Source organism: Molossus molossus, unplaced genomic scaffold (genome assembly GCF_014108415.1).
Source record: "Molossus molossus isolate mMolMol1 unplaced genomic scaffold, mMolMol1.p scaffold_m16_p_6, whole genome shotgun sequence".
NCBI classification, from domain to species: Eukaryota; Metazoa; Chordata; class Mammalia; order Chiroptera; family Molossidae; genus Molossus; species Molossus molossus.
In genome coordinates this window covers 44,179,920-44,194,611 of record NW_023425399.1, presented here as the reverse complement: position 1 = coordinate 44,194,611, position 14,692 = coordinate 44,179,920, and the positions used below count along the sequence as shown (strand labels likewise).

At 37.7% G+C, this 14,692-nt stretch overlaps 1 protein-coding gene across 1 annotated transcript in view; it reads right to left on the bottom strand.

Annotated features, from left to right (window-relative positions):
• The window catches only part of CFAP61 (cilia and flagella associated protein 61), a 551,989-nt gene that overhangs the window by 463,050 nt on the left and 74,247 nt on the right, over window positions 1-14,692 (bottom strand). The window contains exon 7 of the mRNA XM_036245530.1: window positions 10,827-10,986. Within this exon, the coding sequence (XP_036101423.1) occupies window positions 10,827-10,986 (160 nt within the window). The remainder of the gene's footprint in view (window positions 1-10,826; window positions 10,987-14,692) is intronic.

Here is a 14,692-nt window from a genome sequence, read left to right as displayed (position 1 = left end):
TAGGTCTGGTATTACTTGTTTTGACAATGTCTCTAGCATTAGTTAATTCTGTAAAACCAAAGTTGACAAGAGTAGCTAAAGTTTTAGAAGAATAAAATGTTGTCACCTTTCTATACTAAAAAGACATTTAGTGCTAAAAAAAAAAAAGACAAAATTCAAATTGTAACAAATATGAGAGTATACCATGCTTTGTGTGAGTATTAAGTAGAGTGAACTCTATTGCCAATGTATTAGGTGGTTAGACAGACATGAGCAGAGCAAAGACAATGGGCCAATACAGAAGGTCACCAGGGTGGAAAGCCCCAGGTGTCTATCAAGGAACAAAACTGGTAAAACAAAGACCTTGGCCCCCGGGTAACCTTTACTCACCTAGCATATCACTGGTCATGCAGTTTGGAACCCCTAACTTTTCTTCCCTAGAGATAACATCTAGGCCTCGGTTGTGTTTCAGCTCCAGGCCCAGAAAACCAGCAAAACCAGCAAGTGATGCCATGACTGCCTCAGGACCAGCTGCATTGACAAGAACCCCCTATGCTAGCACTGACCAATCAGTGGAGACCATGATCTTGAAAGAATACACCTGGAAAGCTGATGAATATTCTATTGAGCTCCTCCCCTGATACCTCCCCTAAGATTCCCACCTGCAAGAAAGAAAGAAATACCCTCACCCAAAGGAACCAGTATGTGTTCTTTTCCAGGGGAGCATGCCCATGCCATTCCCTCCTTTGCTCCTTCCCTCTAAGGGACCCCATGAGACTTGCAACCAGGGGAGCAATGGTCAGGGCAACTTTTCCTGGGCTAGCCCCTAACCTGTCTCCAAGGCACCCTTTTCTCTAACTTCCCAGTGAGCCAAAGCAGCCCAGTGTAGGCTCTCCTGTTGCTTCTTCTATGCTAAGTCATTCCTAGTTTAACTGCCCTAAGAATACATTTGCTGTGTCCAATAAATTCTTGCTTGTTTTTCTGCATTTTGCCTCTTGACTGAAATCTTTCCTTCAAGAAGACAAGAACCGAGGTCTCACCAGCTCACCAGTGACACTACTACCTGTATTATTGCCATAGCCTTGTAGCCCTGGCCACAAGGCTCCAGACACAGGACCCTACGTGTTATGGGCTGAATTGTGTCCCCCAAAAATTCATGTTTAGGTGCTACCCTCAGTACCTCATAATGTGACTATATTTGGAGGTAAGGCCTTTAAAGGGATAATTAAAGTAAAATTAGGTCATATAGTGGGCTCTAATAAAATATTACTGTATCCCTGTAAGTAAGAGATTAGGACATGAACACACAGAAGGAAAACCACATGAAGACACAGGAGAAAGGAGCCATCTAGAAGCCACAGAGATAGTCCTCAGGAGAAACTAATCCTGCCAACACCCTGACCTCAGACTTCTAGCCTTCAGAACTGTGAGAAAATACATTTCTGTTGTTTAAGCTCCCCAGTCTGTGGTACTATTACAACAGCACGAACAAACTAATACAGAGTCCTAGTGTGTCACTACTTAAATAAATACAGAACATATTGGGTGTTAAAATAAATGTTCTGAGATCTATGATGCATATATTTTGGCAGAAATAATGCTATTCTTGTAGATGAGTGTTTCACCCATATTCAGAATCCATGTTAAAAGAAGAGTAAAGTAAAAAAGAAGGCAACCAGGCATATAAAATACAACCTTAGAAATATGGGCTAAAAGATTTGTCTTCAAATGGATTTAATAGTTATCTACAGAGAACTACACCCCAAAACTACAGATTTCACATTCTTCTCAAGTGCACATGGAACATTCGCAAAGATAGACCACATGTTAGGGCACAAACTAAGCCTCTACAAGTTCAAGAAGATTGAAATTATATCAAGCATCTTCTCAGACCACAATGGCATGAAACTAGAAATCAATTGCAAGAAGAACATACAAAGACATTTGAATACATGGAAGCTAAATAGCATGTTATTAAACAATGAATGGGTCACCGAGGAGATCAAGGAAGAAATCAAAAACTTCCTGGAAACAAATGAAAATGAAGACACAACAACACAAAATCTATGGGATGCAGCGAAAGCAGTTCTGAGAGGGAAGTTCATAGCACTACAGGCCTACCTCAAAAAAGAAGAAAAATCTCTAATAGACTCTCTAACCTCACAACTTAAAGAACTAGAGAGCAAATAAAAAGAAAACCCCAGAGCAAGTAGAAGGAAGGAAATAGTAAGGATCAGAGCAGAAATAAATGACATAGAGACCAAAAAAACAATTCAAAGGATCAATAAAACAAAGAGTTGGTTTTTCGAAAAGATAAACAAGATCGATGGACCCTTAGCTAGACTCACCAAGAAACAAAGAGAGAGAACCCAAATACAGAAAATCAGAAATGAAAGAGGAGAGATAACAACTGACACCACAGAAATACAAAAGATCGTTAACAACTACTATGAACAATTATATGGCAACAAATTTGACAATCTAAGTGAAATGAACAAATTTCTAGAAACACATAGTCTCCCAAAATTGTATCAGGAAGAGATAGAAAACTTGAACAGACCAATAACAACAGAAGAAATTGAAGATGTAATCAAGACTCTCCCAGCAAACAAAAGCCCAGGCCCGGATGGTTTCACAGGGGAGTTTTACCGAACATTCAAAGAAGAACTAATACCCATTCTCCTCAAACTATTTCAAAAAATTCAAGAAGAAGGAAGACTTCCAAATTCGTTTTATGAAGCCAGCATAATTTTAATTCCAAAACCAGAAAAATACTCAACAATGAAAGAAAACTACAGGCCAATATCCCTGATGAACATAGATGCCAAAATCCTGAACAAAATACTAGCAAATCGGATCCAGCAATACAGCAAAAAAATTATCCACCATGACCAAGTGGGATTCATCCAGGGATGCAAGGCTGGTACAATATTCGCAAATCCATAAATGTGATACACCACATAAATAAAATGAAGAATAAAAACCACATGATAATATCAATAGATGCTGAAAAAGCCTTCAACAAAATCCAGCATCCATTTCTGATAAAAACACTCAGCAGTGTGGGAATAGAGGGATCATATCTAGACATAATAAAGGCCACATATGAAAGACCTACAGCCAACATCATACTCAATGGGCAAAAACTAAAAGCATTTCCCTTAAGAACAGGAACAAGGCAAGGATGCCCACTTTCGCCACTCCTATTTAACATAGTACTGGAAGTCTTAGCCACAGCAATCAGACAGGAAGAAAAAATAAAAGGGATCCAAATTGGAAAGGAGGAAGAGAAATTGTCATTATTTGCAGATGACATGATACTGTACATAGAAAACCCCAAAGACTCCATCAAAATTTTACTAGACTTAATAAATGAATTTGGCAAAGTAGCAGGATACAAAATTAACGTCAAGAAATCAATGGCATTCTTATACACCAATGATGAACTCACAGAAAGAGAAACTAAGAAAACAATCCCATTTACCACTGTGGCCAAAAAATTAAGATATCTAGGAATAAACTTAACCAAAGAAATAAAAGACCTATTCGCAGAACACTACAGGTCATTGAAAAAAGAAATAGAGGAAGATATAAAAAAGTGGAAGCACATACCCTGTTCATGGATTGGGAGAATTAACATCATTAAAATGTCCATATTACCCAAAGCAATATATAGATTCAAGGCAATCCCCATCAAAATGCCAACGGCATACTTCACAGAATTAGAACAATTACTTCAAAAGTTCATATGGAACCAAAAAAGGCTTCGAATAGCCACAGAAATCTAGAAAAGGAAGAACAAAGTTGGAGGGATTACAATACCAGATTTCAGGTTAAACTACAAAGCCACTATAATCAAAACAGCATGGTACTGGCACAAGAACAGGTATATAGACCAGTGGAACAGAACAGAGAACCCAGAAATGAACCCAAGGCAATATGCTCAATTAATATTTGACAAAGGTGGCAAAAGCATACAGTGGAGTAAGAACAGCCTCTTTAATAAATGGTGCTGGGAAAATTGAACAGCTACTTGCAGAAAAATGAAACTAGACCATCAACTTACACACCCTACACGAGAATAAACTCAAAATGAATAAAAGACTTAAATGTAACTCATGAATCCCTAAAAATCCTAGAAGAGACTGTGGGCAACAAAATTGCAGACATCATACGCAGCAGAATTTTTACTGACACATCATCTAAGGCAATAGAAACAAAGGAGAAAATGAACACATGGGACTACATCAAACACAAAAGCTTTTCTGCACAGCGAAAGATACAATCATCAAAATGGAAAGGCTACCCACTGTATGGGAGAGCATAATTGCCAATGATATATCAGATAAGGGGTTAATTTCCAATACATATAGAGTGCTCATACAACTCCATAAAAGGAAGGCAAAGAATCCAATTGAAAATGGGCAGAGGAACTAAATAGACACCTCTCCAAACAGAACATACAAATGGCTAAGACACATATGAAGAAATGCTCATCATCACTAATCATCAGAGAGAGGCAAATTAAAACAACAATGAGGTATCAACTCACACCTGTCAGAATGGCCACCATCAACAAATCATCAAACAACAAGTGTTGGCGAGGGTGTGGAGAAAAGAGGACTCTAGTGCAGTGCTGGTGGGAATGCAGACTGGTGCAGCCACTATGGAAAACAATATGGTGTTACCTCAAAAAATTAAAAATTGTTCTTCCACTTGACCCAGTGATCCCACTTCTAGGAATGTACCCTAAGAAGCCTAAAACACCAATCAGAAAGAATATATGTACCCCCATGTTTGTAGCAGTACTATTTACAATCGCTACGATCTGGAAACAGCCCAAGTGTCCATCAGTAGACGAATGGATAAAAAAGCTGTGGTATATATACACAATGGAGTACTACGCAACTGTAAGAAAGAAAGATCTCTTATCCTTTGAGACCACATGGAGGGACCTGGAAAGTATCATCCTAAGTGAAACAAGCCAAACAGAGAAAGACAAGTTTCATATGATCTCACTTATTTGTGGAATATAATGAACATAACAGTCTGAGGAATGGTGGAGTCCCAGAGACGCAGAAGTGTGGTACAGACTGACAATCCCCTAAAAAGGGGGTGGTGGGGGAGAGATAAACCACAGAACTTATATGCATGTATTCATGAACAGTGGACATGGACAACAATCTGGGGAAAGGGCAGGAAGGGAGGGGAAGGGGGGAATCAGTGGGGGGAAAAGGAGAAACACCTGTAACAAAAATTAATTAATAAAATTAATAAAATAAATTTATAAAGAAAAGATTTGTTTTTTATTTTATTGATACACAATAAATGACTTGATTTAGCCATTTTTTCTTAGATCTGGCACATGGAGAGTGGTTCTAGATGTTTCTTCCCCCTACAGAGGAGAGTATCTGAGGTCAGAAGCAAATGTAAATTCAGTGAAAATAAATTTAAGATGTAAAGAAACATTTTCTGACAATGGGTAATTTTTAAAATTTAAAAGGTGACATTTCTATGTTTTATGTGGAGATGTTTTAAAAATTATATTTTGAAGGGCCTTTTAAATATATAGTAAGTAGCACTTTTCCTGGGTGAGTTAGTTAAAAGGGGCTTTATTGGTTCTTCTTTTGAAAGCCCACAATTCTGTTATATAAAATTATATTTCTCCCTGTCGATGGCACATTAAGTTTCACAGAGATTCTGTATGGCAGACCCCAGGTATAATGAGATTCACAGACCTGAACCTTGCAGGCCTCATTTAAAACAGATTCCTGCCCCCCAGGTCATATCAACCTACATGACAAATAAGTTTTTTTTTTTTTGCTTGTTTCTTTTTTTTAACTAGAAAATGTGGCAATGCCAATACAGCTGTGGAAACACAGGCTGTGCCCTATTTTGCCTTATGCATCATCAAGAAAATTGCTAGCTCAATTCTGATTCCAAAGTTTTTATTGTGCAATGCAGTGAACAAGACACAGCTTGATTTGCAAAGGCTGGGCAGGGCGAGTGGTGGGGCCAACTGGAAAAAAAAATATGTTGTTTTGAGCCACTGTATTGTCAATGAAGGAATATATTCATAAACTGCCAGGCACATGGAATATCCCAATATGTGTTCACTAACTATTCAGAGACTCTTAGCATCTATGTTTCTTTCTGAATTCTTCTAATATTCTGAGAACTAGCTACTTCTAAACTAGGTACTCCACTAAATAAAAAGATAAAGTTTTATTAGACTTTCCTTACACTGAGACAAAATCTGCATCCTTAGACATTGTTCCCATTGGTCCCAGTTTAGTCCCAAGATTTAGTAATTGTAAGCCAAAATTTTCAAGTGTGTATGATAGGTTATATATATATAAAATGGATAGCTAAAAAATAAAAACATGTACAAATTAGTCAAGTAAAATGCAAATTGAACGTATACAGTTAAATGTTCTAATTTCTTTTCTTTTCTTTTTTTATTTATCCTCACCCGAGGATATTTTTCCATTTTTTGTACAGATAGAGTGGGAGGGAGAGAGAGGAAGGGAGAGAGAAACAGAAACATCGACGTGAAGGGACACATCGAGTGGCTGCCACCCGCACGACCAACCAGGGCCGGGGACAAACTGCAACCGAAGTACATGCCCTTAACGGGAACCAAACCCGGGTCTCTCCGGACCGCAGGCTGACGCTCCAACCGCTGAGCCAAACCGGCCAGGGCTAAATGTTCTAATTTCAATGTTAACTTCTGATATCACTGATATGATGGACAGCAGGCTGATCAGAATGTGTGTAAATAACTAAAGAAGAAGACCCACTGTATTAGCTTAAGAATGTTGAGCTGGGACATTATTCTGCTTGGAAGGGTTGAGGCTGGTGTGAAATTGCAAGTTTCACAGCTGGTGGGAAAAGACCAGACCCTGAATCAAAGATTTGAGAAGAAGCAGTTTATTTGACAGGTGATTCCAGGAAGCACCAGGAGGGTGGCAAGGAAGAGAGGAAGGGAAGGGAGCAGCTAATAAAGTATGGGTAATTACACAGATTATCACTCTGGAATTTAATTAGATGGAGGAACTCTGGGAAACATTATAAAACTCATGTCTCCCAGTTATCCCATCTGAAGGGTGAGGGAGCTGGGTATCTATACCCTGACTCCTACCAGTTGTGCATAAATGTTTTCACAGCTGGTGGGAAAAAACTACAACAGCAGTGTCTTGGTGTGGGTTCCCTGAGGAGCAGATGTGGAGTCAAGGATTCAAGTTCAACCATTTATTTGGGAGCTGATAGGGAAAATAGCAACAAGGGGGCAGTGATGTGAGACAGAGATTGCTCCTGGAGTGCTAACTTCCTGGCACTCCTGGCCTGCCTCTGGCACAGGGGAGAGTGGCTGTCCACAGTTCTGGCAAATCCCGCAGACACAGAAGTGAAGATTCCAGCAGACAGAATGTGTTAAGAGCACACACACACAAAATAGTCTTGAGGTAGGATAGCAAGAACCTAGGGAAAACTCCCAACAAGTGGAATAAGGAAGTAGGAACGGATTTCACAGGCCAATGAACTGCCTCATCAGAGCCCCCACCTCCAAACTTGATCAAACAGAAACAGTTTATGGTAGGAAAACCATGTGATGGTCAAAGAAGTCAACAATAACAGAAACTAGCTAAAGCCAGATCATTCTGAGGTGGAGATAAAATATTGACCAGAGGCTGGCCCCAAAGCTCATTATACCATCATTATGATGAAAACTGACACCATAAGTAGAAGGGAATGGTCAATGGGGGCAAACTCAAAAACAAACCATATTAGGAATAAGACCTCCATCCAACCCTAAGGCAGAGACAGTATAGTGCTACAAAGTTCAAAAACAGGAATCATGTAAAATCCCAGGAACTAACTGACCGCATGTACAACTTATTCTTGAGTTGGCCTTTATCCACTTGGATGCATACTCTTGCTTCCTTTTTTTTTTTTTTTAATCCTCACCCAAGGATATTTTTTCCATTTATCTAAAGATAGAGTGGGAGGGAGGGAGGGAGGGAGGGAGGGAGAGAGAGAGAAACATCCATGTGAAAGAAACACATTGATTGGTTGCCTCCTATACCACCCCGACCAGGGCTGGGGACTAAACTGCAACCAAGGTATGTGCCCTTGACCAGAATCAAACCTGAGACTCTTTGGTCCTCAAGCCGACGCTCCAGCTGAGCCAAACCAGTCAGAGCTACTCTTGCTTCTTTTACAGTGGCACCAGTGCCCTGGAATCTCTATTTCTCTACATGAATGAAACTTGCTTTTGTTCTTCAATTCATTCTTGAAACCTTTCCTGCATGAGTCAAGAGCCTGAAGGTTGCCTGACATGTGAAAGGTCCCAGACTATGCCAGGCAGGGCCAGCCCCCAGCATGGACCAGTCTGGTGATAGTCTTAGGGACATTTCACTGAGAACTCATTAAAGTGATAACCCAAATAACCTTGTTAAAGTGAAAAAACTGATCATGTGTCTAGTGTAGTAAAACCCCCACTGGGGTTTTCAGTCAAAGCCATCCTAGATAAAGTCACATTGCCAAGCAGAGAGGACTGGGTCTGGGTGCTGGGTCAACCTGTGATAAGCTTTAAAACCTTGCATGAGCTTGGGCAGATGTAAAAAAAAAAGAGACAGTGTTACCTACCCTAGTTCTCCTACATCAAGTTATGGGAATAAAATATTATATATATGAAAATCTTTTGAAAAGTAAAAAGCACTAAACAAAATACAAGGTATAAGGCACAATGATGTGTGCCCATCTGAAACAAAAATTTTAGTTCATATTTTAGATAAATTATATTTCCTTTTAACTTGAGACTTTCATCAGAAAAAAAAATGAACATTAGATCATAGCACATTTAGAATGTTCTCTGGAGCCTTATTCTTTGTTGTTGATAGGAAGATGGCACCAAAATGTGTTGATGACTCTTTTTCTTAGATATAATGAGCTGTTGATTATTTGTGAATCCATCCATGAGTTATTTGGAAGTCTACAATAGTGCTTCCTGGTGAAAATTTCATAATCATCTTTGTATCATTGAACATAAAGCTGGATTTTCAAAAAATAAACAAGGCACAGAAGATAACACAAGTTTTCCTATTTCCTTTACTTACCATCCTGAGATCAACTAATTTTAAGTAAAAATATTAAAGGCTGTAGAGAGAAATAGGACTTCTTTCAGCTTCCATGTCTGTATGGCTTTTGACAAACAGATATATACTAGATTATATTTGTCTTTATGTCTAAATTTAAATTTTTGTTCTCCCCATAAAGTTTCTAAAATAGGAATTTTCCATTTATGTCACATGTGGAACATCAGTAGCCTCAAAGTTACTCAGGAACACACTGGAAAACACTACATCTTTTCAACTTGTTTTTGAAAACAAAAGTCACTAGGAGAGTAGTGGGGGACAACTTAAATTTTTTTCAGAACTTACTCTGTGTAGATCTTACATCATGTAGATTCTAACATTTAATCTTCCCAACAACTCTTTGGGTTAGATACTATTTTTGAAATCTCCATTTACACACAAGAAAATTGAGCCATAAAACTTATTTAATGCCATCTTCAATAAGAATTTATACATTTGAAAATGACAGTGATAAATTATGACTGAAGATTGTCTCATGCTGAGAAGTTCCTTCAATATACTCCAACATCTCTTTGCTAAGAAGCATGGGTGAGTCATCCTTCACTATTTAAAAATAATGACCTCAAATCTCTCTTTTGGGAAGAGTACAGTCATCAGTACAAAAAGGAAACAACCTCTCCATCCATGGCTGTGCTAGTTCTCTGTAACAAGTGAACATTCAGATGAGCTCTGTACATCCATGCACTTGCTTTTCCATCCAGGGGATAATGAAACTTGTCATCGTTTAGATTAACAAGAACTTTTCCACCACCCGATGCATTCCTCTTTACATTTTTAAACAATCTTGATATATAATCTTATAGACACAAGAAAGAAGAACAATTCAAATGCCCTGATTTTAATCTGGGAAGACTCAAATAGGTGAAAGGCCAATCACAAAGAAATAACAATTGCTACAACGATGACCAACATGTATTGAGCACAAGAGGAAAGCCCTTGACATGGGTAATCTCAGTGAAACTTCACCACTCCTCTATGTGGAAAATATTACTATTATTTATATTTTACAAAGGAAGAAACCCAGGTTTAGAGAAGTGAATTAACATACCTTGCCTGCATCTGTCTTATTTAGGAACCAAAACATTTAACTGCAAAGATAACCAGGAATGTAGTAAGATCTCATTAAGTTAAAATAGCAAAGTTTGAGATTACCTAATTTTACTTGGTGAAAATCTTGATACAGATGATGTTTTAAAATCAATTTTGTTATTTCATATGGCTATAAATACGTTAAACAAGTTAAAAATGGTTACTTGCAATAGGCTTGCACTACATAACAATTTGTTAAACACATAAACATAGAAGCACTAACTGGTGGAATTAAAACTTAAAGGCATATAGAACTTCTTTAGTTATTGATCTGAAAAATTCACTCCTTATAATTATGTTTGCATGTGTATAAAATCCTGTAATACTACCAATCATTTCACCATGAGCGTTCTGAAGGCAGACATTCTGAATTTAGAAAACCTTAAACTGCAAGGCCACTATGTCTAACTAAACTAAAATTTAAAATATAGACTATCTGAGCTCATAGATACATGGATAAAGATTTGATTAACCATGAAAAAATTATACCTGAAAGAGAATCTCAAAAGGAGATATAAAATTAGTCCCATCACTTAGTAAAAACACAGTTGTGTATAAGGCATGGATTTAATTCCTGACATGTACCCGGGATAGCCCCTGTACCTTGACTTCTTTGAATGCTTAGCTCTTGTGGTCGTCCCAGAACATCATCAGGATGTGGGATGCAGAGTCCATGGAAGGGCCCCAAGTCAAAGCACTCATGCAGGAGCTGCATGTTCACTCTCGAGCACACACTCATAAACCCAACAGCTACACCTTCCACCTGAAACATACAAAATACCTGTTACTCTATCAGACCTCAAGTGAATTCTCAGCATAAAATTTTCATGAGCCCATAGCATGTGAGTGGTTGGTGATTTGACAGGCACTTTGAGATGTTTAATGGAGGGAGCAGTGTTTTCCTTTAGTAGCTCTAGTGTCCAGCACAATGCATGGCATGCACAACACACACAAAACAATGTTCAATAAGTGACCATTGTGGACAAGCCTAGAAATGGATATGTAACATAGGTAAGCTGCCAGAAAGCTCCTGAGGGAAAACTATTTGGAACTTAACATGTGCCCCCTTTGCCGAGGAAATGACCCTACCTGCCCACATCCTTTGTGTAATCCCACTGCAAGTACAGCTTCTGTCAACTCTCCTCCCCTCTACCATGCACAGTTCTCAGTAAGACCAGCCACTGTTCCAATGTCCATCTGATTGACCCCCAATTCAGAGAAAGTTCATGGTCACTCATTCCTTACCAGGCAGGAACTCTTTAATTTTCTTGAATTCATTTATTTGACTAGATGGTCTCATGAGGAGGAGATGTGAGGAAAGGTTTGGTGGAAATGCACCTATATTTTCCAGCATTATAATAGATACCTGGTTTGAACCTCTTACAATGGTCCCCATGATTCTGGCCTTTGATGAGGGATACACAGGTAGGAATAAGAATGTGATAGTGTGATATGGTAAGAAATTTATATCTGGTCTTCATCCCTGGTCCAAGCACAAGCCCATAAAACACTTGCAATTTCCTGAAAGCAGTGTCTTTTGTTTTTCATAATAGCCCTTTTCAAGGATACCTGAGTTTATGCTAATAAGGTGACTCTGAAAATGGAGGCTAGTTGTCAAAGGAAACAAACCTGTGATTTGACTTCTGAAACTCAGTCCTACCCCTGACCTCAAGGGAGGGGAGAAGGGCCAGATGTTAAGTTCAATCATCAGTGACCAAAATATAATCAATCATTTATAAAACGATCTTAAAAACCTCTAAGCAACTGGATTAAGGAGTGTTTGGTTTCATGAACACACTGAGGTGCCAAGAGGTGATGTGCCCAAAGAAGACATGAAAGCTCCACACCCCTTCCCCACACCTTGCTCTATGTATATTTTCCATTTGACTGTTCCTGAGTTGTATGTTTAATAACTGGTAATAGTAACTAAAGCATATCTCTGAGTTCTATGAGCTGTTCCAGTAAATTAGTGAACCTGAGTAGAAAGTTGTGGGAACCCCTGATTTACAACCAGTCAGTCAGAAGTACAGGTGACAATCTGGGACTTGCAACTGGTGTCTGAAGCGGGAGTAGTCTTGTGGGTATGAGCTCTACATGTATGGGGTCTGTGCTAACTCCAGGTAGTGTCAGAATAGGATTGCAGGACACCCAGTGGTATTTAGAGAGCTGAAAAACTAGCTGGTGTGGAAATAAAACCCTACATATTTGGTGTCAGAAGTTCTGTGATTAGAGGAAACAAGATATCTTTTAATGAGTAACTAGCTAATCTGCCCTTATTATTGGTACTAGATTATAACAAATTTTATTTCCATCATATTTCACATTAAGAAATGACTGTGATGGAAATTCCTTATTATGTCCCTTCAATAATTCTATATTTCATTCTTCTCTTCAAGGTAAGCAGAGAATTAAATTAAAAATTTTAAGAGAGTGAGAGAAAATGTATAGTTCTTTAGTTAACTAATTTATTATGGTAATTATTTTGCTATATATATATATATATCAAATCATTATGCTGTACAACTTAAACTTATACAATGTTATATGTCAATTATATCAGTAAAACTGAAAAAAAAGTTCACATAAATAATTCTTGTTGATTATTACATGGGTTTTAAGCAAATTCTGGTTGGCTGATTTGACTCTGCCAGCTCTTATTAAAAACCAGCATTTTTTCCTCAAGTGTTTAGACTATTTTTTGAGACAACCATTCTAGTTAAAAAGTAGAATTCAATAATCATAGGCATTCCTTAGTCCCAAGTATATAGTATCATCCCATAAATGTCCATTTGGAGAAAATAGTTAATACTTTAACTCGATGATTTTCAACCAGTGTGCTGCAAGAATTTTTAAAATGTGCAATACCTGACTATTTAGTCAGTGTCACTGACCTTAAATTGTCAAATAAAAAATGACAACAGCCCTGGTCAGTGTGGCTCAGTTGGTTGGGTGTCGTCCAGTGCACCAAAAGATCGCCAGTTCAATTCCAGGTCAGGGCTCAATCCCCAGTAGGGAGTATGCAGGAGGCAGCTGATAGATATTTGTTTCTCCCCCTTCTCCTTTCCTCTCTCTCTAAAATCAATAGAAACATATTTTTTTTTTAAGTGACAACAACCAACACAGTAATAGCCATCCAGTGGTGTGAATGCCTTGTCTTGAACCATAAATATATAGGACATGTAATAGAATTGCATCTTATTGGTCATGTCACATAATAAGGTTGTGTCTGATTGGTTAATTCTTGGTACCAGAAATCCTTATATACAAATACAGGCACCTGATTTTTTTAAGTCACTTTGGAGCAAAAAGGGCAGGTACTATTATTATTTTTTTGTAAACCAATCAAAGTTATATCTATTTTTTTGTCAGATTGGCAAAAAATAGTTTTTGATGTACTACAGAATTTCAGTAGTTTGTGTGTGCCATTAGATGTAAAAGGATGAAAACTGTTACTTTAACCTACTAAAGCAGGAAATTAAGCTATGATAATGCTCAGTCTTTTAAATGACAGAAAAATTATGTATCAAACTATTTGTTTTAAAATGTGCCTTCTAGTTTAAAATTATTTGTTTTCAAATATATGTTCAAAAAATTCATATGATATTCCCATTATTTTCTCCTCAATGCTAAAATATAAGAAAATTATTTAAAAATTAATTTTTCCATGCACATTCTTTTCTTTACAGGCCCCCTCAAATAATACTAGCTAGCTATAAAAGGCTGAATTTACACAGCTGTTTTATAAAGCCATTGATACTTTAATAAAAGTTCAAAATAAGTATTTTAATTTTTTTCCCAAATAACAAGTGATTGTTTGTCTTGTTTGCACTCGTAAACAAAGGCTGCATAACTGCAGTAGTCTATGTTGTCTATAATTTTAGGCCCAAGACTCAACACACACTGATTAACCAATCCATCTACCATATGTGCAGAAAGAGATGGCCAGCCTCACTCTCAGCAGGGAAAATTAGCATCCATCTTGGTTCACATGGAGATATCCTTCTAATCTACAGCCACACTGGCAAAAAGAAACTTCAGTGGCCTGAAATATCTTTTGCTGACTTCATGGTGAGCTGCATGTGCATGATAAGAATATATTATTTATAAGACTGTTGTTAGTAATGAGCTATTATACTAATGGCTCATTGTGTTTGAAATTTGATTTCAAATTGCATGGATCACGCATTCTGATGAAAATGAGAAAAACGTTTTGCCATTAGGAACAAAGACTTAACATTCTCCAATTCTACAATCTTTTACATTCCCATCATTCATCCCAGGTTGTGACAATTCACAAAAGTTCACAATTATGGACTGCTACAGAGCAAGGACATATTGTGGAAGTGTCTGCTTTTTCCTTTGAGTTTCTTTTAAATAACTACTCTGATCTGAGAAACACTGTTCTGAATTATAGATTTGTGCAAGTGTTCAAATACATCTTTTTGTGTGTTTTTTTTCTGAAAAAGTAA